The sequence below is a fragment of the Xenopus tropicalis genome, chromosome 1, assembly GCF_000004195.4.
Source record: "Xenopus tropicalis strain Nigerian chromosome 1, UCB_Xtro_10.0, whole genome shotgun sequence".
Classification (NCBI taxonomy): domain Eukaryota; kingdom Metazoa; phylum Chordata; class Amphibia; order Anura; family Pipidae; genus Xenopus; species Xenopus tropicalis.
In genome coordinates, this window is record NC_030677.2 from 103702274 (window position 1) to 103728503 (window position 26230).

Consider the following 26230-nt stretch of genomic DNA (forward strand, 5'->3'; position numbering starts at 1 on the left):
TTAACAGATCAACCTGCAGTCCCAGATTGTTATTGAAAGGTCCCTCATTTCCCTTTGATCTCCTGTACTGAATTCCAAAAAAGATACAAAGTTTCTCAAACTTAATTAGTTAAGGAGGCTTTAGGAGAGACCCCAGAATACTCAACACCTGTACTTGGATACAATTGTAACTAATAGGATAAACAGGTCTCTTGGGGGAACTGAGACTTGCATCCAGGGTCGGACTGGGGTGTGAAAGGCCCACCGGGGCTCCAGTCCCAGGGGCCCTGCAGGCGCGTCCTCTAACCAACCCCCCCTTCGTAGGGGCCCCCCTAACCCCCTCGCAGGGCCCCCCTCCCGACGTCCTCTCCCAGGCGCATAAATTTGACGCGTCAGGGGAGGAGCGTTCGGGAGGGGGAGCGCCGGCAAGGGTCGGGTTTGGGCCGCAGGGGCCCACTAGAGCTGGGGCCCACCGGGATTTTTCACGGTGTCCCGGCGGCCCAGTCCGACCCTGCTTGCATCTTAGAGTGCAATTTCACCTTCATTAGCAAAGCTGTAATAACACATAAAACAAGACCCCAAAGCTCCCAGAAATGTGATCAAACTTTACATAACCTGGGAGTGGTATTTAGGGGGTGTGGTCACAAAAATGGGCATGGTCAAAAAAATTTTTGCTGCACTATGCGCAGCATTGTCTTTTTGTCATTTTTAAATGTTGTTAGGGATACCTTAGCCAGGTCAGAAATCCGAGGGCTGATTTAGTCAGTGGGCCCAGGGCAGCTCCTTGTACCACTAACAAGAAATTTGTGACTGCACTACCCTCAAGCAGGTCAACCTGAATATAAGGCAGAGAATGGTAAAAAAATGGTTTGTGTTTACCAATGTATAAGTGGGGTATGGATGCACTGGCCTGGACCCAAAGCCATGGAAGCAGATAAACCATAATTACAAAATGGGAAAACATAATAAAAAAATGGATTAAAAAAAAGCAAATTGCCATTTCAGGGGGTTTCTTTAAAGTTAAGTCAGACTGAAAGTCTTATGGTGGGTTCCCTGTCTTGGTGAGCCCCAGGCAGGGCAACCATCATAAACTTTGAGGCCATATACAAATTACTTAAATGGGCCACACCCCTCGGGTGTGCAATATAAACAGCCAATGTTACTCTATCATAAGCAGTTCTTATAAAGAATTCCAAAAAGTAATGTGTTGGGCCCAATAACTTGTCATTTCAATACAGTGGAATTTACCCTGAGTTTTTTAATTCATTGGTGGTCAGTAATGGGGTGCCATTGTCCAAAGTACATTTTGTCTACAAAAATACTTTCTATAAACAAAGGAAAATCCCCAGTACACAGAATAAATGTGTGGCCATATACACTGGTAACAAATATACAAAAGACATAGTTCTGTGAAAATAATCAATTTTATGCACAACAGAATATAATTATATTACAAACTCCATTCTGTAAATTTTAACAAACATTCTGTCTCACAAATGTATAACATCCATACAGCAGAACAAGTTTTTTACAGAATGCATTATGTAAAACAAAACTTTGCACAGAATATATAATGGTGTTACTGACTAGCATATTCCAAGCTAGATTTTATGACAAAATAGATGCTTGTTACAAAAAGGAAGATTCTATAGCACAAAAATCATTCTATCAACAAAATGAATACTCAGTTCCACAAAACTGCTAAATATCCATTCTGTGAAACAACACTGTCAGTCAAATTACTGAACCAATAAGAAGCAAGTATATTCATTATCCAATAACATGCAAGTTTTAATTGAAGTCCATTTACTGATCTTTCTTCCCACTGTTTGAATTGTTTCTATAAAGTGTTGACCCTGCGCCCCTCCCACACACACAAGGGAGGATTTGTTTGTAGGATTTATTAACCAAGGTAAAAAACTGCCAGCTCTGCCCCACATGGCTGCACCATCCCCAGTGCATAGATGATGTGTGGCCTGATATAGAGGCGCCCTCTAATGTCTGCTGTGCTGCATAGCAATAACCATTAACAAAGAACAAACACTCTTAAAAGGGCAGCTGTTAAACTCTACAGGCTCTTAAATGGAATGTCTTACATGTGGATGAGAACAATAAGGGTGAAGACACACAGAGCTACGAGTAGCAGCTACTTTTTCACGGCTACTAAACTCCAGAAAATCCCTAGCCTAGGACAGTGCTGAGACTTGCCTCTGCTAAAATAATAAGCGTTGCCTGTTTTAGTAGCCACAACAAGTACCTGCTACTAGTAGCTCCGTGTGTCACCCTAATGCTGTACTGATTCTGTGGTACAAAACTGATCTAATGATGTTTCTCTGGATTGTACAGCTAAAAATGAAACTATAATAAAGCATTTTAAAACATAAATATGATACCTTCAGGTAAGTATAATAGGCCTAATTATGATTGCCCCTCCCCCCCCCCCTTTTTTTTAGAAAGATTTTATGACCCTGAGGGGCAAATTGGTGACATGGAGAGGGTGAGAAAACAATATAGGGGGAGGAGTGATGATGCAGAAGGAGTTGGACCAGTGATATAGGTGGGCAGGCTGGAGGCGGAGCAATAGAAACCCTGTGTGTATGGGCAATAACAACCTGGCTTGATTAGGAATTTTGGTCAGGTTGAGGGTAGGCTGGAGGTAGAATGACTGGTAGACTGGTAAATTCCCAATACTGGCTCTGGCCTTGCCTGGTATTTTACTAACTAGGCTGGCAAAATACTGGCCAGGTAGCAGCCCTACACCTGACAAGTCAATAAAACACAAGATATTAATAGCATTATTTAAAAAAAAAAAAATCTAACACTAGCAGAATAACCACTCATGTGTAACCACTCATAACCACTCATGCCGCTCGGTGTAGTACAATATACAAACAGATATTTATGGTAGTAATGTAACTCAGCATATGTGAGACACTAAATACACCAGTGAGTAGAGCACAAACCCATATAACATAAGCTCCTCCCTCCAAGGATACCAGCTGATTCAAATCTTTACACTGCAATATGAAGTTGCACAAGTTTGTATAATTCCCCCACTGTAGTAGTGACCCTAATAAACTTTGTAGATGATTGTTAGGCTCCAATGTCTGTCCTCCTCCTAGCCATAATATTGCAGCAGTTAGCTGATAGCACTCTATTAATAATGTGCTTAGCTATATTTCAACTACTACATAATACACGTAGCCAGGATAATGGCTTCAGCTTCAAACCCAGTGGGTGAGCTGTAGCCTATAGGATAAAAACATGCAAATGGGATTTTTTTAAGCGTTTGGAATTCATTCCCAGAATTCCTTTTGTTTGCTTTTGTCTGTATGAGGCAGTCTCCTCAACCTTATTTATTTTTTTGCTCTGATATACATTTTTTTAAAATCAGCAAACAGATTTTTTCTATATGTACATTTAAAATGTAAACAATTGGCAAGCCATTTCCTTGCTTGGCTCTGGTTCAAGTGCATGTTTTCATCCTGAAATCCACCCAATTTGTACAGTGACAGACTGACGCCACTGTCTCTGACTGCAGGCCCAAGACTGATTGACATTTTCTCTGGTGGAGTAAATACCATGTGTGACATTTCTGTACAGCTGTACTGCAAGCTGGAGTGATGTCAACACCCTTACGGCTGATGTAATTAATACAGATCGTAGTCTGGTTAGTCTGTCAGTTGAACAAAAGACAAGATAACAGCCCTCGTTTCTACTAAAGGAACCAGCTATTTAAAATAATAGGAGCTTGCTGTCTCTGCTATTATCGGTGCTCTGCTCCAGAGCCTCAGACTTAAGGTGCCCATACACTATAAGATCCGCTCGCTTGGCGATGTCACCAAGCGAGCGGATCTTCACCCAATATCCCCACCTACGGGTGGGCGATATCGGGGCCAAACGATCGGATTACATTTGTGGTTATGGGGCAGTTGGTTCGGAGACCGCGTCAACGAGCCGATGTGGTCCCCGATCCGACTGGATTTTCTAACCTGGCCGATCGAGATCTGGCCAATTTCAGGCCAATCGGTCGGCCAGGCCGCTCTGTTCTGCCCATACACGGGCCGATTAGCTGCCGAATCGGTCCAAGGGACCGATATCGGCAGCTATAGTCGGCCCGTGTATGGGGACCTTTATACTTCTTATTGTGTTGCATTATATGTATACTGTAGATAATACCTTCCCCATAGCTTAAGGCACCCATTTTCAGATTTTAGTCTTCTTCTGATGAACATTAGGATATCGGTTGTACATTGAATTATCTAAAAGTAACATTGAGACTGAAAGTGTGGGATAAAGCCCTAAAAATACAAATCAGAGGATTCTCTGAACATGAAATAGTTGGCAGACACCAATCGTATTAAAGTGACTTCCATTGTAGGTCCCCCTAATAAAAAATAATATTCTAAAAATCCCATTGGAGGGGGCTGAGTGGGTTACAGGAGGAGAAGCAAATCTAAGTGATTAAGGGGATGTTGCAGCCTTACTATTAACCTCTGGACAACCAGAGTGGCAGGTATTGAAAGATTTCAAAGAGGCTGTTCTCTGATTGTGTGTGGGGTTTACATGTCCTTTAAATGTAAGTATGTCTTACATATGGCGCAGGGCTTGGCTTTTCTGCTACCTGAGTGATAATTATGGCTTCAAAAGCACAACTTGTTTAGCCACTTACTCTTGGATTCTCGCATTTGTATTAAAGGACATGTAAACCTCACACACAAAAATGTAATCAGTGAACAGCCTCTTTGAAATCTTTTAATATCTGCCACTCTTGCTGTCCAGAGGTTAATAGTAAGGCTGCAACATCCCCTTAATCACTTAGATTTCCTTCTCCTCCTGTAACCCACTTGGCCTCAGGAATTTGCTTTGATTCCTGGCTTGCCAGACATGCTCAGTTGTTCTAAACTCAGATTACTAAACACGCCCCCCCCCAGTCTAGTAGCCAGTAAAGAGATGGCATTGCTGGTTCCCATAGAAACCCAGCTCTAGCTGTCTGCTTCAATTTTTTTCTCCTGAACTCAACTTAACAATTTCAGTGCTCAAACAAAGCGGAACTTTTATCAGAGACAGTTGTGCCTGTGTGAGCCTGTATTCTGAATTAAATGTATGCTGAATAATGGTCTGTGTGTGTATGTTGTTTGCAGATTTAAATGTATCTGATTATGTATCAGAGGAAAAATGGCCACCGGGTGAAAGCTGCTATTTGCTTTAGGAAAATGTGATGGTGCTAGCAAACAGAGGGGATATATGCAGTACAAATGATACCATTTTGGTGGGGGAGACGTGTCCAACTGATATACATTGTAGGCAAATGTAGGATTTACATGTCCTTTAAACCTTATAATGTTTACTGCATACTGTTTGTTGGCATTAAAACCTCTGTTTTGACATTTCTATCACAGGTTTGCCTCTATGATTTGCAATAATTTTCCCTCTTGCAGAGTCTAATAAATACAATCTGAAATGTAATTCAGTTGCCAGCGATCTGATTACTTCCTTGAAAGATCTTGCCATGTGAGTGACTCCCTTCAGTAATGCAAACAGCTGAAATGCCAGATTGCATAAGAGCTCCAAAAGGAACCCAGTCTCTCCTCTACTAAATATCCTGTACAGACATGTGCCTGTAGGGATGGGGGAATGAGCAGTGATTAGTGGGAGTGCAGTCATGTTTCTCATTAACAACCATGCATTGCATACTGATTATAGCTTGTATAGTTGTAGTTAATATTAGGACCTGTACTTCAGCTTTTGCTCTATTTTAACTTATTTAGCAGTGGAACTGGAAGGTAAAAAAGGATAAGAGGTCCCCGAGTAATAAAATACTTGTCTGTTCCATCTCAGAGGAGCAATGTCTCATTTTTTCAATTAACTTCCTTTATTAGTAAAAATATGTAATGCCAAATGCAGAAAATATTTCACTGCACTCTTATACTGTTAATGAGTTCTGCAAATGGATCAACCCCAAAGGACTATTCTCATGGGCTTCTGTGGCTTGTTTAATTATTAACCTACTGAGATGTTTCTGAGCTCTGCAGAACATATAATCTGCCAGTTTCCATAAAATCGGTTTAATTTCCCATTCACTAAAAAGCACTACTTAATCTTTAAGGCTTTTTACATATGGCCTTATAATAGTTGCCAAACTCTTAAAAGTTCTAACCAGCCAAGACATATGAAGTAATGGTGTCTACCAACCAACAAAGAACTTCATTATGTTAGTGTTATATAAATATTAAATGGAACTTTTGCTAAGTTTTGATAAAGAAATATCTGGTGCTATATTATGTTTCTTTTAAGTCCTCAGTACTTGTTCTCACAGGAAATATGCATTGCTTAATTGTGTTATTTCATTACAGGTGTACAAAAAACTGGATTAACCAGAAAAAAGAGCAGCCTTAGGATGTGGGAGCTAATGCTCAAATGCTCTGTAGGCTTATTTAGAAATGCAAGTGCTAGAATGGATGCAACTGACCACGTATCTATGCTATTTACAACAATACTTGTGCCCAGAGTTGGACTGGAGTACCTGGGGCCCACCGGCCAGTTCCACCCTGCTTGCACCCATACATGCTCTAAGCAACTTGTGGCAAAAGCTTCCCTTTTATCTGAATTGTGTACAACTGTGGGGTGTACTCTAGGACACCCTGGAACTACTGCCGGCCTGGGTCTGGCATTAATTCTAGAATCCCTCTGGTGAGTTAAATTCATGGAAATAACTGACTTGCAGTAAGCAAATTGGAAAAGAATGCCATCATTGACACCATAGACCTTACCAGAAGTGACACCAAAAAAGCACATGGGTTAAAAATATGCTAATCTCTGCATCATGTAGTAAAATGGTGCAACCCAAGGGTTTATTTCACTTACCCACATTTAAGTGCAAGTACAAGTCCACTTATTTTAGGGCATGCAGCTGTAGGCTGCAATTGAATCACTACCACAATTATGCTGGAAGTTTGGACCCATACCGTTTTTTTGCTCTCAATAAGCTCTTGGCTCTTCAGTGTGTGTTAGTTTTGCTGCTCAGCACGTAAAGGAATGTTGCACAATTTATGCCCCATAAAAATAGCACCAAGAGCTTTTCTTCACAGAGCAGGATATAGAGAAGGAAGCATTGCATTGTGGCAAGAAAACATGAAACTTTATTTTTCTCCTTGCCACCCCACTTGTAAATGAAACATATGGTCAGGAACTTAACATGGATATCTATTGTCATAAACAGGTGGTGACCAAGAAATGTTCCACACACCAAATGTAATTCAACTTTATATAAATTTTTAGCATGATATATAGAGGGATATTCTGGGACAATTTGCAATTGGTCTTAATTTTTTATGGTTTAGAATTATTTACCTTTTTGCTTGGCAGCACTCCAGTTTGAAATTTCAGACACTATTTTGTTTCTAGAGTCCAGTTTACCCTACTAACCATGAATTGGCAGTTTGACAGTAAGGATGATAAACAGGAGAGAGCTTGAATACAAAAAGTAATTAAAATGTTACAACAACATTTAATTGTAGCCCTACAGAGCAATAGGAGGTAAAATACCACAAACAGCCAGAAAGTACTTTAATTGCAAGCTGGAAAGATTCAAATAATTGAGCAGTTCTGCCTTCAAGGAGAAAGAAAGGGTTAAAGTTTAGACCTCTTTATTAGAAAGAACTCCCTTCCCTTTACCTGATCGCTACCTTTTTTTTTCTCATTAGCAAGTCTATCTCCTGCAGTCCGCTTCTAATGATATCGCTTTTTTTTATCTTCCTTGCAGCCACCATTTCAGATATTTAAATTTAATAAACATGTCGTCGTTTCATGCGCAAATCTTCAGCCTCCCCCTAGGTGTGCTAGTTGAACAATGCATATGCCCCTTATGTGTTTGCACGTCACCATAGCAATGGGCGTAAATGAACTTTGTGGTTGAGTCCTTCTGCTCTCATATATGAAAGCGCGCTCACAAATATGTATATACATGTATAATGTGCATGTCCCAATGGTCTTGGCAAGTGCGCATGTACACCTGTCTTTGTCTTGGTGCAGGAGCGTGGCATGATGGGTATTTCCATTTTTTTAAGACGTTTCTGATCTTCCAAACAGGTGGAATATGGGGAGACTTAAGGGCACCAATGACAGGACTGGAGGTATGCCTCTAGATAGGGCTTAACTCTTTCCTTCTCCTTTCAGTTGTTATCTCTTGGTAAAATGTATGTACCCTTTTTCTGTGGCATTTTAAACACCAGAGGCTATTGTTTCACAGGAGTTGATTGATATCATGTCATTTGTTATACTGATGAGGACGGCTTCTTGCAGCATTTAAAAAGAAAACAAAAATCCATCAGAGGGTGTCAAAACCACTCAAGGGACTAATATGTCCAATTTACTTTAATTACATATTTTCAGATTTTCAGTAGTTATAAGTTATATGTGATTGCTACTGGAAGCAGTACATGGCTGTCATTCTCTTTACTACTGGCTCTGATTCCTACATCAGTGTTGCAATATATTGCATTAACAGACCTGCAGAATTAATACCTACTACTAAAAACACATATTGCTTTCTATAGTAAGCACAATTACAATTAACTTTAAAACCATTAAAAATATTTCATAATTGAACATATCCAATCCATGTAGATGTTAGTTAGAAAGTTGCTTAGAATATTTTCTGTTAGCAGATAATATACTTACAGTATGAAGTGGTGGATTAAGACTTTGTTGTTTCTACAAATTTCAGCTACCAATAATATTAGGGTTGTATTGGGTCTCAAATCATGTCTGTCAAGGCAGCAAGTTAAGGTACATGGGGTAGGGGAGGGATGGGATGCCGGAACAGGGGGAAGGGATTGCAATAGGGCTAGTGGGCCTTTTAGGTGGTGGCCCCAGTAGGCCCCATAAACCCCAGTCCAACATCTACCCCTTACATTCTTATGAATCCTATGCTAGATTATTGGGATTATAAAATCTCAGCATGTAATTTTATTATGTACGTATATTTGCTTGGACACCGCTCTTGTAATTTAAAGGCAGCTTGGAAAGGTCACGTAATGGATCATGTAACATGCGTATCGTGGCTTAAGCAGAACATAATTAGCCTGAGTGCAAAACCGCTGAACACCTTGTCCCTTCTTGCAAATTTGCGAAACACTGCATCACTGGGACAGAATTACTGCTGTTTGGCACATCTATGCTAATTCTAACATGACGTTACATAGATATTATGGTTGAAAAATACATTAACTTAACAATATTGGCTCTCAAAATGATATTAATCCAGTTGGAAAAAATGGTTGAACAATCCTGTGATTTGCAATACAAATACATAAGTGGGAATTGCCATTTTTCATACAGTTTTCCCTACAGTACAGTTTGAGATTAACAGTATATATTTAGTATTTCCCAACCTCGTTGGGCAGTTGCATTTACATATATTTTTTTCCCTCATCAATGTTTATATCTAATTAAATGTATTTTAAATAGAAAATAAATACCCATTATAGTATGTATGTAATAACTGTTTGCACACATGTTGCATATAGATGACTTCATGACACTTATAGGCACCTATATGGTTCCAAAGGCAGGGCAGGCTGTGTGACCTCTAGTTGATAGCAGCTTGCTGCCAGCTGAACAATTTACCTACCCCTGGAAGATCTTAATACTATCAGTAACCTTTCTACATTCTCTCCAAGCTTAATGGCAAGTAAGTTGTTTTGCTGAAGGCAGTTTCTGAGATATTTCTGAGTAGTTTCTGAGATATTTGCATTTTTAGAATGCTCATAGCAGTTTTTTTGCTCAAGCCAAGGGGTAGCTTGACCCAAGTTACCTCAACCCATGTCAGTAACCCAAGGGTTAATATACTCCAGTAAAAGCATAGTGTGATGACTTTGTGCAAACATTATACATAGCAAGTGCACACTCTGGGCCTAAAAACTGTGTAAGACTATGCTAATATTTTTGAATTCATGTAAACTGCAAAAGTGCTCAGTGGACTATTCTGAATAAGTTAACACCAATTCATTTTTGGGGGTTTGCATCCCTTTAAGGGCTATAGTGAAAACCAAGGAGGAAGCAGCAACTGTGGTGCACAAATAGGACAGGTTCTTGCGAACAATGCAATGCAATGCAGGTAATGTAGGTACTGGAACAGGCAAGGTATGTATTGTCAAGAGTCCAGAGTAAGGCCCAAAAAGGGTTAACAATGGAAAAAGTCCAGGTACAGGTCAGGGCAACCAGAAATTAAGGGTGAAGACACACTGAGCTACTAGCAGCAGCTACTTTTTCATGGTTACTAAACTCCAAAAATACCCTGCCATAGACAATGCTGAGAATTGCCTCTGTTAAAACACACATAGAGACAGATATTAGTAAATGATCAGCATTGCCTGTTTTAGTAGCCACAACAAATAGCTGCTACTAGTAGCTCCGTGTGTCTTGGCTCTGGCACACGGGCTCTGGCACACGGGGAGATTAGTCGCCCGCGACAAATCTCCCTGTTCGCGGGAAACTAATCTCCCCGAAATGCCATCCCATCCCTCCTTGAGAGGAAACTTCTGCAATTTCACTGAAATTGTGCCGCCGCGTATGCCATCCCACCGGCGATTTACATTTTTGCCGGTGGGATGGTATTTCAGGGAGATTAGTCGCCCGAGAACAGGGAGATTTGTCAGGGGCGACTAATCTCCCCCTGTGCCAGAGCCCTAAGGCAGGGTCAGGCAAGACAAAGTCATATCAAGAGGAACACAAGTAACACAGTAACTGTGTAACAATCAGGAACATAAATGCAAACACACAGGAACTCGGATAAAAAGTGTCTACAGTTACACACATGCAAGGTGACCTTATAAAGAGGCATTGTCACCAGTGTCTCTTACAGTTGAATTTTGCATCATACCTTGGTGCATTGATGTCATCATATCTGTTGGTTATGTGGCACTGCCTGGCACGACCACACTGACATTACCACACAAGTGCCGCATGAGAATATAAACAGAACATGCCTGCACTGTTATGTAATAAACATACATAAAATTTATAAAAATAGCTGGTACCCTAAAATAAATGTATCTATATATAAATATGAATGCACTAAAACATATTTATGTTACCTGTTCATAACAACTAAAAAAAGAAATACCCTCTGTCTAGAATTCCTTGAATTAAACAGGCGCCTGATAATGATTGAAACAACAATGCAGTGTACATACCACACAATGACAAAAATACAATGTGAGTATGTAACAGTTCTGAGCACATGCTTAATATAGTATATATATCTGGCTACGAATAAACACCATTCTATAAAAAGGGATAACATTTCCCCTGCTGTGTATAAAAAGATTTACAAGTCACCAAGAAATATTATGTTACGGTCACAAGGCTGCAGGCCAAGTGCATTTATGACTATGAGTGAAAATAAAGTGACTTATACTATTCTTGTTACACCCAGGGAATACATGTAATACACAGTTATCATAGTGAATCTAAAGGAAGCCATAATGAATAAGTTCATCTCATCATGCACAACACTCCAATTTTCCTTTAGTTGATCCACAACACAACGGCACAAAAAACTCCAGATTGGTGCTCTTTGGAATATGTATTTTAAAGTGGTTAAAAAAATAAAACAATCATACAGAATATAGAAATTACTATAGCAGTACTTACTGGTATTACTGACCTAAAGGCAGGCCACATCCTGTATTATGATCAAGTCAGATGTCATATTTGAAACCTGTGGCTTAATAAAGGGGAAAAGCAGCTTTTTGTATGATATAGAAAATGCAGTATATCTTTTTTGCCACTTTTTTGGGGGGAAATTTAGCACTAGGAAAACCTAAGAGAAAAAAACAATTAAAATGCTTTTTAAGGCAGACTGTGTGTGTAAAATAGTAGTTATATTAATGTTTATATATTATTAAGTATAATTAATATATATTTAATTCCCAGTTTAGCATCTGTGTTTTAATGAATGCATAACATTTTTTTAAAAATATTTGCCTCGCTTGTTCAACATGAGTTTAGTGAATAGGGCTTATGATTGACATAATTTTGCTGATTGTTTTAATCAGGAAAACCTATAGTTGCTGTTATCTCTTGAGCTAAACAAGGCAAATGAGAAACTGAAGCTACCAGTGCACAGATAGTCATAAGTATAATGAATTTCTTCTAAGGGCGATTTGCCGAAATCACGCCGCCGCGTGTGCCATCCCACCGGCGACTTACATGTTCGCCGGTGGGATGGCAACTGATGGCGCTCTGATGGCAACTCGGGGAGATTAGTCGCCCGCGAACAGGGAGATTTGTCGCGGGCGACTAATCTCCCGTGTGCCAAAGCCCTAACACAACAGTAACAGTATTATAATGTAATCAACTACCACACAAGGAACAAACATGTAGTAACTTAAGGGCTCTGGCACACGGGGAGATTAGTCGCCCGCGACAAATCTCCCTGTTCGCGGGCGACTAATCTCCCCGAGTTGCCTTCACCTGCCATCCCACCGGCGACAATGTAAGTCGCCGGTGGGATGGCGCACGCAGCGGCGCGATTTTGCGGGAGATTAGTCGCCCGCGAACAGGGAGTTTTGTCGCGGGCGACTAATCTCCCCGTGTGCCAGAGCCCTAAAGCGTTGTTTAAACTCTCTTGCTTTTATATTGTTATCAGTTTGTGTCCTGTTTACAACTTTGGTTTCTCATCTAAGCCTTTCAATTTTATTTTAACATTATTTATTCTTCCTCAGTCAGAGATAATCACATGTCTTAGGCTAATGTTTGTATAGCTTGTGATGCTTGTCTGACAATTGATTTAAGGCATGGGAAGCAGCTGTCTACAATGACAAAAGCTCCAAGGGGGAGATTTATTAGGGCTCTGGCACATGGGGAGATTAGTCGCCCCCGAGACAAAACTCCCTGTTCGCGGGCGACTAATCTCCCTGGATTGCCATCCCACCGGCGAAAATGTAAATCGCCGGTGGGATGGCATACGCGGCGGCGGGATTTCAGTGAAATCACGCAAGTTGCCTCGAGAGGAAACTTGCGCGATTTCAAGCGTATTTTCGTCGTTTTTTTCCGCTTGCGCGACTTTTTCGGACGCCCGCACTACTTTTTTGTACACATACGCGAAAAATTCAGAAAGGTTCTGCCGCTGTTTACAATCGTTGGGTACGAAAATTTCGTGACTTTCGGATTGCCAGTACAATATTATCGTGACTAATACGATTTTTTCGTAAGCATTTTCGTGATATTTGCGATCTTCAGAAATTATCGTATCCAATCCGAATTTTTCCCATTCGGGATTTGAACTCGTGTTTTAATGAATCGGCCCCTAAATGTGGCACTGTACAATTCAGATCATACCCATATCTGCACTCTCCTAAAGCACCAAAGTAAGAAAAACAGTAGGCCCAAAAGTGGAGGAACCTTGCACATGACATGCCACCACCCACATTACCTCTATGGTGCATAGTGGTTATTGCAAAATCAGACACACCGCGTTTGAATCCTAAACACTGCTAATACAGAGAAGCCCACTGAGTCATTTTGCAGCAATTCTTCTGAGAAGATATATTGCTAGAAAATATGTTTTTCCCATTGCAAAACCTTAAAGCCGGAACAGTAGTCTGTAACTGCAATTGCCAGCTATGTAGTACATACCTTAAAATTAACTTTTACTATGTTGTGTAGACAGAATTCTGAGACACTGGTCTCCATTTTTTATAGTTTGTGTTTTTTTAAGAGGGAGTTTTAAGGACGTCTGGGGCTGGCGAGTAATAGGTTAATAAGATGCCTTTTAACCAAAATACAATGCTTTTAACCTAGAATGCTAATGTTATAGCAGGTTCCTGCAGAATAGTTCAGTGGCGGACTGGGGTGGCAGGGGCCCACCAGAAAACCTTAAACTGTGGGCCCACTTTTCAAAAATTTTTACTTAATTCACCTTTTTTCTCTAATAACTTCTTTGTACATATTATTACCTATCACTCCCTTCCTTTCATTTATTTTCTTTGTTCCCATATATAAATGAGAAATGACCATGGTAAAGGCATACAAAGCAAATGGTTGGATGAGCATGAGGGCCCACTGGCACCTAGGCCCACCGGGAGTTTTCCTGGTATCCTGGTGGGCCAGTCCGACACTGGAATACTTTCTGCCACTACTTGGTCCTAAAGCATTAATATGGACGCAAAGTATCATTGGTTATGGAAAATCACACTCAAGTTTTGGCTCACATTTTGCTTACTGCGTTTGTGTGACCCTTCCATTCCAGTGTATGGCTTTATTAGTTACGGCTATATGGACACAAGTTCCTAAGGGTCCCCATACACGTGAAGAATCGCTCGCTTGGGGAGGTCGCCAAGCAAGCAGATCTTCACCCGATATCCCCACCTACAGGTGGGCGATATCAGGGAACATGAAGGCTAATTTGATCGTTTGGCCCTGGGGTGGCAATGGGGCAGTCGGTTTGGGGACCGCATCAACGAGCCGATGTGGTCCCCGATCTGACTGAATCTTTTAACCTGCCCGATCCATATCTGGCCAATTTTAGGCCAGATATCGGTCGGTATGGCCGTCGTTTCTGCCCCTACATGGCCCGATAAGCTGCCTAATCGGTCCAAGGTACCGACATTGGCAGCTACAATCGGCCCGTGTATGGGGACCTTAAGGTAACACTGGATTTACTATCAGCTCTAGGCTGTCAATAGTTGTATTGCATTTATGCACGTTCCTGTGCAAAAAGTGTCAACACGCCACTAGTTTTGCATCCATTTTACAGCTTTGTATTTGGACTTTAGCTATAAGTTAATAAGGGGTCTTCTGTGTACTGCATTTTAAATCTAATCACCCCAATCTTTCTCTCCTTCCAAAGCCTGGCTCCCACTATTAGTGATGAGCAAATCTGTCCCGAAAAATTTGCAAAACACGTCTTTTTTGTGGTCCACGTCTTTTTTTTTATTTTGTCGCCTGCGTTTTTTTGACCGTGCCCAATCTAATGTGACCACGCCCGATTTGACGCGCGTCAACATTTTTTTAAGTGCTGCAAATTTTCACAGAAGTTTTGCAAAACAATTTGCCAATGGCGAAATGCAGAAATTCGCTGTGAATTCATGACTGGCGAAAAAATTTGCTCATCACTACCGACTATTTCTTGCTAGTTCTGGCTGTCCAAAAAGAACCCTTTGCTTACTTTTCCCTAGCAGCCAAGACACCTCACACTGCACCCCCAAGGCTCCTGTGTCTTATCTACACCCAGTTGTAGAGCAGGGGGTTTTCTTTGCTTACGCAAAGTATCCGAGATAATATACACACAGGAAAGAATGTAAACAGTACTATCAGCGGAATTATTCCAGAGCCTAATGTCACGGGCCAGTGCTACACACTCACACTGAAATACTTACAGTTTGCCTGACACTTTTATTTAAGCAATAATGGGCCATTTCCGTGGCTGGGTAGATGAAAAAAGGCAAGGAATACAAAGGGTGTGTACGAAGACAGAGAGGCGGAGGGGAGCGCAGGCAGACACAGTGTGTAAGTCAGTCAGACCGTGCCCGCTCGGAGGAAGGAAGAGCTGCCGCTGAGTGACGCAGGGAGGCAGAGCCGTCCCGGGACAGTACACAGCTCAGTGCAGCCGCGCACAGCACGTCCCATCCCCACCTGCTACCATCTGTTCTGTGCTGCAAGTTTCACACTGCCTACAACTTTCTTCTGCCACAGTTGCAGGAGGCAGATATGTGATGGTTGGAACCAAAAGCAGCAGATATTACTACAAGTGCACTCCTAGGCACTTACATGCTCGGACCCATTCGAACACAACGTTAGAATGATTGCCTTTTAGCTGAGTCGGGACCCCTTTTTCCTATTGTAGAGGCACATCTGAACTACACCCTACTGACAAAGTGCATGGATCTACCACTTCTATTTGATCTGGAGGTCGTGCTTCCAGTCAGGAGTTCTGCAGCCTGCCAGTGCTGTGTTAAACTGGGGTAAACTAAGTATTCGGGTCCTGCTTAGTCCGTAGACCAAAACATCTTCTCGCTGATGTGACGCCTCAGGATATCTTTACACCGGAATAGAGCCAGCAAGCTCTGGAGCTACACCTTCTGTTCCTACTGTATTTGCACTCACTTCCACAGCTAAGGCTTGTACCTAAGCGCCATGCAGATGCCAACTCTCAGTGCATCCCCTCCCCACAGGAGCCCCGGGCGCCAATCTCCTCGGGATTCTCCTAGGACTTCTCCGCGGGGTTCCCCCCTCAGCTCACCCCGGAACTCTCCGCTGCTTCTCCGCAAACTGCTCATGAGCCGCAACAGCCGCATGCAGAGACGCTTTACTGTGGCACACCCTCCCTGGTAAACTGCCCCTTTTACTTGCAAATAATATTTCACAACAATGTTTTTTCCCCTTAATGTTATACTTTCAAACGGCTCATGGTATAGTAGCTTTCACACACATATACTTTAGCTTAACACAGTAAGATTATGGTTGAAGACACACGAGCTACTAGTAGCAGCTACTTATCGTGGCTACTAAATAGTCAATGCTGAACATTTTCTGATAATTGTCTCTATGTGTGTTTTAGCAGAGGCAATTCTCAGTATTGTCTATGGCAGGGTATTTTCTGGAGTTTAGTAGCCCTGAAAAAGTAGCTGCTACTAGTGGCCCTGTGTGTCTTCACCCTAATGGAAAACTTCTCTCACCGGAAAACACATGTAAAAGATGAGGGTAATAAAAATACATTTATGCATCTAGGCACGTGTGTCAGAAAAGTTTCAAGATTTCTCCAAAATGTATGTAACGCTGTCAAATGACATGGAATAAACCTGAGTGACTCCATGACGATTATATGCGTGGGAGGAGAGTGGATGGCTATAACAGTACCTTCCCCTAACCGGATCAGGGTGTACAAATGCACATGGCCCCACTAAAAAAAAATCAAGATGCACGTCTTAATGTTTTTTTAACCACAATTTTCTAACCACCATTTCCCACAGACTTCCAGTGTCACTGCTACAACATAGCATTCACAGAGACACTGTTTATAGCAGTCTGGGAGAGGCATTTATTAGCAGTACATCACTCTTATTGCTTGTTGTCTAAAGAGAATGTCCGTAGGAAATGGCTTATCCCACATCTGTACTGCACAGAGTGTGTTCTATGTTGGTGTATTTAAGCCTGTGGGAAAGTGCCCAATATCTTTTAATGGGTAGAGGCATATAAGGCCAAAATATGCATACATGACAACGTGTGCCGTGGCCCTTAAGGTGGCCATGCACAGGCAAAGCCCTCTCCTGAGGGCCATCATAGTAGCACATTATTATCCAGTCGTTCAGATCAGTGCAATTTGGGAAAAGATATAGTTGGTCAAATTGCACAGAGATCTGCTCTATGAATTTTGGCGACCAAATCAGCCAAAGATCTTCTCGTTTCATCTTATGAGCAGATCTTAACGTGTATGCCTGATTCCATGCTAGAAAAAAAAAAATCAGTTTCCAGGTCCTAGCCTGTCAACAAAACTAAGTAATAGTCAGCTTATCAATCATCAGTCAGGTTTCTGTAGCAGGAACCTGTAAGGTGCAGTCCTGACTGTTGCCGACTCATTACTAGGACGCTTGGTTGGAAAGGTTAGTTACCAAAAAGAAATGGCTTACATTTTGCAGTGTCCCTGTTGACAGCTCTGTAAGTGCCATGATCAAAAAAACTGGGCCTCTAGCACTACATGGGTCACCCGAGCCTTATATGTCACTTGTTTTTCCCTTTTAGATGATAAGCTCTTGCGTGCAGTGCCATAACTGTTGTTGCTTCTTATTGTAACTATGGTAATGTTTGCTTTGGTTTTGTAACCCCTAACTTCATACTGCACCGTGGGGATAATGGTGCTGTTTAAGTGAGTAAACAAACAAAACAAAAGAGAAGGTGACTTTTGCTGCTGTTTTGTCACACAATAACCTAGAATCTCAGCTTTTTGTAGTGTCTGTACTGGCATATACAGAACTACTTAACATTGTAATGTGCAGAGGAGGTATAGATGAAAGGAGATCACCAAAGAGATGGCCAAGGAGTAATTGTACACAGGGTCCATAGACCTTACTGTATTCCACTCTGGGGTCTAGCAGAAGTTAACTACAACAACATATCTGTGGAAATACAGAATGAAGGACACTCCCTGATTATGTTCATGTGTTTGCCCCAACATAGCAGCCAACACCAGGAGGAAGCATAGCACTCATTAGGTGGGGTTTTCTTGACAAAACATTAGCCATATGGGAACTTCTAATTAAAATCTACTTTTAATTCCAATCTGTTTTTGTATTAGAGGTGCCCTTTAAGAACACCAGTTAAAGTCTTCTAAAAAGTGCCCCAGGGGAACTAGTTTTGAACTAATGTTTGAAAAACTTTTTATTGTTTGAGAGTCAGCTCTGATGCTGCAACTTTATTAACATTCTTGTGTTATAAGGGATAATTACAGTTTCTAAGAAACGGTCCATGCTACTTAATTATATTTTATTGAACTTCAACTTCAATATAATCTGTGTACAGGAAATATATAACCTCGTGTGTTTTGTGTTTTTGTATGGGCGATCCTAAAGTCATGGGAATAAAGGTGCATGCTGAAGCGTGGAAAAAGTCACCATTCCCCCCCCCAGCACTCAATTGTAAACAAATACATAGCAATTTTAATATCCCTATATTCAGGAATTCTAAATTAGGTATCAGATCCAATCATGCATAAATGTGTGCCAATAGTTTGTGCTGATTGCCAGATGCTATTAAAGTTATCTTCTAGTTTGTAAAAGTTGCTAAATTTTGTGTTCCTTCTCTTTCCAGTGCCATAACTATAGGGCTATTGCAGACCCTGTTGTAGTGAGCCCCCAGAGATAGAGGGCCCGGTTGGAATCATACCTAATCCAACCCAACCTGCGACCTGCTGTTCCTGCCCACTGCATTTACATCACAAACCCTGGTGTGGAGTGGTTGACGTAGAGCCCCACAGGTGTGGGAGGTAGTGGGTCTTGTAGTAAGAACACAAGGGTTTTAAAAATCAATAATAATTATTAATCATGTCTCTTTATACACTAATATCATTCTTTTACAAGAATATGAGATAAGATTGGATAGACACTCATTTTTTAATGTGTTCAAAGGAAATTCAGGGTCATATACTCCATGAGGCTGGAGCAGAACCTCAAGCATCATGCTCTTAGGAAGGCGAATAATTGTCTGCAGGAGATGTAACATAGTGAAAGAGAGCTTGTAATTTTGAGAGACAAACTTTATGTTTTTATTTATTTCTTTATCATCATAAAATATGTCAGTACCCACCCCACCAACCTGGCTATGGAGTAGGCGCATGTGAAAGGGGGTATATTTCTACACATTTTGGTGTAGTTCGCCTTTTTAACATGATGCATTATGGGAGGGTCCACAAGCCTTTTTCTATTTCTGCAATCCTACTTGGACTCACTTGGAGTCCAGGCATTCCCAACCATTCCTATGCCCCTTTCTTTTAATGTATTTTCCATATGGTAGGTTGCTTTAGAGTCTACCGGTAATTTATGTGGAATAAATGCTTCTTTCAGTAACTTTTTGTTTTCTTTATTTTATTATTTTATTATTACAAGTACGCTACTGTACTTATATATATGTGATGGGACAAAGAAGGGCTGCTGTATTATGAATTATTTTTGTAATGTCGCAGAGGATAATACACTATGGGCAGAAAGGGTTAAAGTGCAGTGCTGGCTCAGATACATAGCTGAGAATATATTTGCCTTTGAATGGTTAGTCAAGTATAGCTTGGTAAACAATGAAATGTTGTGCGTAAAAATCTAATATAAACACTGAATTTGCTGTCAGAAATGCCAGTTCTATCTGGTTGGCGTTCCTGTTTTAGGTATTAGCAACAACCTAAAGTCCTTAACCCCATCTCATCTCTTTATGCATTATGAGATAAACCATAGCTCTTATTTTTTACTAGGTGGTGGGTTGGGATGGGCTGGAGGCTTGCTCATTCTTATAAATTCCATTTGTTGGGACATCTTATTTAGCAGGCTGGAACTAAGAGGTAAGCATGCTTGTGAGTGCAGGAAGCAGTTAAGTAAGCTTGGCAGACATTAGTTTTAATTGTTTGGTTCTGTATAAATCACAGCATTTCCTTATGCAGCACACTATTTCAGTGCAATAGAAGGATTGGCAGGCAGGAAAGTTTTGGCAGTATTTATACATATTGCAATTTTGGCAAGTATGAAAAAGGCTTATGTTCATCATACTTAGCCAGTGCTGGAACTGTCCCACATGATCCAGAGAAAAGCAAATAACTGAATAAATATTTTAGTAATGCATGGTAGGTATTGCATTGGTACTGCAATCAGTACTCATGGAAAGTTAATGGCATTTTTCAGCAAGTTCCAAAAAAATGCAGAAATATATGTGTTTGACATTTGGCTGATGTAATTCATTGCAATGTTAATACATTATTGGAGTAATTGAGGGAGTTTTAAAAAAATGCAGCGTTAAAAACCATGTATGTTTGCTCCTTCCTTGCTTGTGAGGTTTGGGCAGCACAGGGAATGGTGACTGATTCTAAATAAGTAATAAATTAGTGTAAGTATGGGTACATTTTTAAATAAATAAATGTGTATATATCTTGGCCGGTGGGGAGCTGAATATTGCTGCATTGTTTCAGTAAGTATATGTAGTCAGAATGACCAGTTCGGAATGACCAGTTCAGTGAAGAGCAGGAGACAAACAGATACCAAAGCATGACTTTTGTAGACTACCTCTACCAACACTGTGATTTACCCCCACATAGACCATAAAGTGAATGGAAAAGCCACAGATTTTTGCTAACTCCTGTGACTCCTGTACTACTATCATTGGCTTCCATTATGCAAAATCTAATATTTGAGTTCACAACAACTCCTCCAACAAAAACCTTTCCTTCTTCTTTAAGTCTGGGAATCTTCTTCCCAATTGTTGATTTAGACTAGTGTTTTTTTCTTTCAGTTAAAGCCCCTGCTTTAAACATTTCTGTGGCTGAGCCACCTAAACTTTTTCCAAGCCCCTGAGTGGGCCAGTCCCCCAGATGGGAACCACTGATTAAGAGTTAATTTGTCCCCTAAATTTAAATATCTTAGCCTGCTGCAGCTCTGTAAATATGTCTGTTTTTGTGTCCTGGGGATAACACTTTAGCATTAGAAATTCTTTATTACCTTGTCAGTATCACTTTAAGAATCACCATGATACTCTCAAGGTATATAAACTTTCTGTAATCTGGCCTAGAACAAGTGGAATATTGTAATCCTCTTACTGATAAGAGAGATTTACAAAGTGGAGTATAGTAAAATTGGTGTAAAATGTCTGTTTACACTATAAAAAGATCAAACATCAAATTCTTAAATATCTTAATTGAAGTTTTATACTTTACACCTGAAGGTTCCACTGTGCTAGTATTTATATCTACTATTATTTGCTGTTTTGCGGGTTTTGTTATACTAGGGGGAAATCCACCAGAAAGTATACAATCTTTGCTATTACTCTAAAACACGGATTCATGGAAGCTATGGGTTGTTTAGATTTAGACTTGATTTAGACTCTAAAACTCATTAAATGCTTTTGGGTGATTAGTATATAGGTAGAAGAACCAGATATAAATTATTTTTGCCTGATGAAATTGAGGCATTTATATGAGCTTATCTGTCAGCACTGTACATTGCTTTATTGTTAAGTGGGTACAAACAGGTAATACATATACATTGTATCCACTTGGCCAACATATCACCAGATCTGTTCTTTCAACAGAAGCGGAATCAAGATTAAAGCAAGTACAGGTATAGCACCCATTATCCAGAATGCCCGGGACCAAGGGTATTCCGGATAAGGGGTCTTTCCGTAATTTGGATCTTCATGCCTTAAGTCTATTAAAAAATCAATAAAACATTAATTAAACTCAATAAGATTATTTTGCATCCAGTAAGGATTAATTATATCTTAGTTTGGATCAAATACAAAGCACTGTTTTATTTTTACAGAGAAAAAGGAAATCAGTTTTTAAAATCTGAATTATTTGCTTATAATGGAGTCTATGGGAGACAGGCTTTCCGTAATTCGGAGCTTTCTGGATATCGGGTTTCCGGATAAGGGATCCCATACCTGTATATCCATTCATGCATTGACTGCTTATAGGTGCTATTCTGATCATTATACAGAAAGCCAGAAACTGACCAGATTCCTACTGAAACAATGGCAAGTTTAAAGTACTCAGTTCCCTTGCATATTTCATTCTGATTTCAGTGGTGCAGTGGGTCCATTGATGCTAGGTGCAAGAAAATATACTGTATGCACAAGCACTTTATGTATGGCATTTTGGAATTAGTAAATTTGCACATAGTTGCATCTAGTGTTGTGTCTACTTATAGTAAATAAGGCCCTCTTTGTTCAGTTGTCATCTTTTGCTAAGCAAAAAATTTTGACAATGTTGTCACCTTTTTGGATTGAAATCATCCTTCACGCCTTGACTGGCAATCTGTGGATTCTGGCAAATGCCAGAGGGGCTGCTGTAAGATACCATAGACAGTCACAATTTAGTGGGCCTATGGGGGGTTGTTTTGACCTCTGTGTATTTATAAAGTCAGGGCCTATTTTAAATCTTAGTCCAGATCTAATGTCCTTCATCAATTGCTGCCCACAAATGTACACAAAGTAATTTATTTGGTACACATGAAGGAGCTAGTGGTAGATACACTACAGGTGCTTACTTGGGCCTTCAGCTTATACACAGCTTATACTGACTGTACTCACGCATGCGCATCCATTTAGCACACGTACGGAGCGCTTGGGATAGGATACGCTAGAGTTTTCTGCACGTCCTGTTCCCAGTGCTCCATGTGCGAGCAAAGTTTAGGTGCTGCTGGGTATCATGTCACCCTTGGCCTGGGCATTTATGGCCTTGCCACAAAGGCCCGGGCCTAGGGCGGCACTCAAGCCGCACTCAAATTGTGCTCACATATGGAGCAATGGGGACCTCTCCCCGCTGCTCCGTATTTAAGTTTAAATGAACGCACAAATGCACATGCTCGCTGACAGAGAAGGGAGGGAGGTGGATTTGCGAATGTGCACTTACGCACGGGGGGGGGGCACAAATGGGGGCGGCCTTGGGGCGCCGCAATGACAAATCCGGTGCTGCCTGCTTCTGAACTTTTCCAAATAAGAAGCATTTTTAAAAATGTCAAATATTTTAAAACATGATGGTGTCAAGTGCAGGAAAGTGTCACAAACTGAAGTGCCACAGTGCACCCTGCCTAACTCTTTGCATTATTAAAGCAGAAAATGTGTTATTTCTTGAGCATATTTTCCATCACCGGCATATTCCAACATGTTTAATTTTTCAATGACCCTATACTTTTATAACAAAAGTGTTTAAACTAGCTGTCAAGGGCAGGATTACTGCAGCTACAAAGCTAAACAGTTTCCCCAAACAGTCTAAACAGAAGTGCCCAAGTGATACACTTCTGTGGTTCCATAATGGTTTGTATGTATTTGCAACACCCCATACAAAGACATGTCATTAAACAAACACAATCTGCTACCCCCTTCCATGTATTTCATTTAATTCATAGCATATTTAAACGGTTTGAACGTAATATGCTGTGAGTGAGAATAGGAAGGAATTGGACTGTTTAGCTGTCTGTGTAATATAATCACATAAAAAATCCCATTTAATTTTTGTGAACAAAGATAAGTAAAGAATCCAAAAACACATTTTTTTAAACCTGTATTACATTTACGTACAGAATTTATTTTAGAAGGTTGGGAAGCCTTGATATGAGATATGGTCTCCATTAACTTACAGCTTATACCTGTATGTTGAAAAGTTCAGTGGTTTAATTTGCCATGTGTTAGCTAATGTTCTTCAGCATTTAGGTTGGACAAAGCTCTTTATAGTGTATATAGAGCAGTGATGCCCAACCAGTGAGTCATGAGCAACATGTTGCTCACCAACCCCTTAAATGTTGCTCTCAGTGCCCCCAAACCAGGTAATTATTTTTGAATTCCTGACTTTTGGCACAAGTTTTTTTTGTTCCTGTAAGCTGATAGTGTGCATAGAGGCTACATAATAGCCAATCTTAGCCCTTATTTGGCACCTCCATGAACTTTTATGATGTTTGTGTTGCTCTCCAAGTCTTTTTACATTTGACTGTGGCTCATGAGTAAGAAAGGTTGGGGACCCCTTATATAGAGCCTCACAAATTTATCAAAACTCAAAACATTCCAAGGTGGCAGAAGATGAATGTTAGCTGACATTTGGTGGTAAAACTCTAGACCTGGGGTCCCCAATGGCAACATTTTTTAACTGTAAGCCACTTAAGAATGTAGGAAGTGTTTTGTAACCATAGCAGCAAGAAAAAAGTTACAGGGAGATGCCAAATTAGGGATGCGTTTGACTATTGCGTAGTCCCCCTACACATTAGCAGACAACAGGATGCTCTGTTAAGCAAAAACATTTTGCCTTTATGCTTCCAAAACTTGTTTTAAAAATGGACACCTTCTTTGAGTACACTGGGAGCAACATCAAAGGGAGTGGAGAGCAACATGTTGCTCACCAGCCACTAATTGGAGATCACTGCTATAAAAGACTTATTTACCCAGCTTAACTAACCTGTCACTAGCCAGCATTTCCCAAAATCAATTGTGTGACACAAATGCTTACTATATCATTCACCAATGGGAGTATCATCTGCCACTTGTAAAACTGGAGCTACAAGAATGGTTGGGCTCATGTCACAGAGTAAAGTTGGTAGATGCTACATGTTCAGCGCTGCGGAATATGTTGGCGCTTTATAAATAAATGTTAATAATAATAATGTATATTGCTTAGGGTGTACCTAGAGGCCCATGGTCCTCAGTGCAGACTTCCCCTTCTGCTGTTACAGCTTTAATTGGTTTGTGTAGGGCAATTGGTTTACTTTGTTTCCACAGTTAACAAAATAACGAGCTACAAGTACAACTAATCTTTCCATGTGACCTAAACCATAGTTACAATTTTTTTTTATTGTGTTATTAGTTTTGTTAGAGTACATGCATTCCATATCGCTTATCCGGAAACCCATTATCCAAAAAGTTCCAAATTATGGAAAGACCATCTCCCATAGATGACAAATAACAAGTAACTAATTTTTTCAAACGATTTCCTTTTTCTCTGTAATAATACAACAGTACCTTGTACTTGATCCAAACTAAGATATAATTAATCCTTATTGGAGGCAAAACAAGCCTATTTGGTTTATTCAATATTTAAATGGTTTTTAGCAGACTTAAGCTATGGAGATCCTAGTTACAGAAAGATCCCTTATCGGGAAAACCCCAGGTCCCAAGCATTCTGGATAACAGGTTCCATACCTGTATTTACCTCCCACAAAATGTTATGATCTTACACAATACTGCATGTTACTTTCAGCTATAAACAAGTAACCCTTTTTAGAGAAATTAAAATTTACCAACTGCTCATGTACAAAATGTAGCTCTGTTCTCCGTCAGAGATGTATGGCTATGTGCGTCTTTTTTCAACTTAGCTTGAGCTTAGCTTTGAAGTTGCTTAATTTACATAGTTCAACTCTTCCAACTGAACCTAACACACACAAATCCATTCTGACCTATCTATACACTCACATACATAACCCATAAATACCAACATCAGTACTAACTGTAGGTTTTAGGATCACAATAGCCTTGGATATTATGCTTGTCCAAGCATAATATCTGCCATCATAACATCACTTTGTTCTGGCTGTAGAAATCCCCTGTGTTCCATGAGTTTGATTCACTAGCTGCATTCATTTCAGAGAAAAAAAATGAATTGCCCTTTTCCCCCCTTAAAGAATTTAGTTATCGCTTTGAGTAGGCACTTCCATGTGGATCAGGTCAGCAAAGTGTGTTAATGTCAGTGGTCTATTTTTAACTTCAGAACAAATATACAGTGTTCCATGATGCCATGCCGCATCCAGTGGAAATCTCTGGCAGCAAGTTTCTCATAGACCTTACTAAAGTACTGAAGCTCATGTGTAGCAAAAGGGCACATTCTTTGTTTTTCTAACTGCTCTACATTGCAGCTTTGTATTTGACTGAGGGAGACAAGTTAGGTATACTTTGTTCCCTATACTCAATTTTTAAGTGAAATGTTTTAGATAAATCCAACAGCAACCAATCACAGGATAAGCGGTACCCCTGCCACACACTTACATGATATGTTATAGAACACTCGCAAGTT

General features: G+C 40.4%; 1 protein-coding gene across 2 annotated transcripts in view; it reads left to right on the forward strand.

Annotated features, from left to right (window-relative positions):
* The window catches only part of pde4c (phosphodiesterase 4C), a 287821-nt gene that overhangs the window by 147715 nt on the left and 113876 nt on the right, over positions 1–26230 (forward strand). Inside the window, exon 1 of one of the 2 annotated variants that reach the window (XM_002934798.5) lies at positions 15434–16316. The exons of the other annotated variant lie outside the window; for it this stretch is intronic. Within the exon in view, the coding sequence (XP_002934844.2) occupies positions 16123–16316 (194 nt within the window). The 5' untranslated portion in view covers positions 15434–16122. Of the gene's footprint in view, positions 1–15433; positions 16317–26230 lie in introns of those variants that run through there. 2 annotated transcript variants of the gene reach the window in all.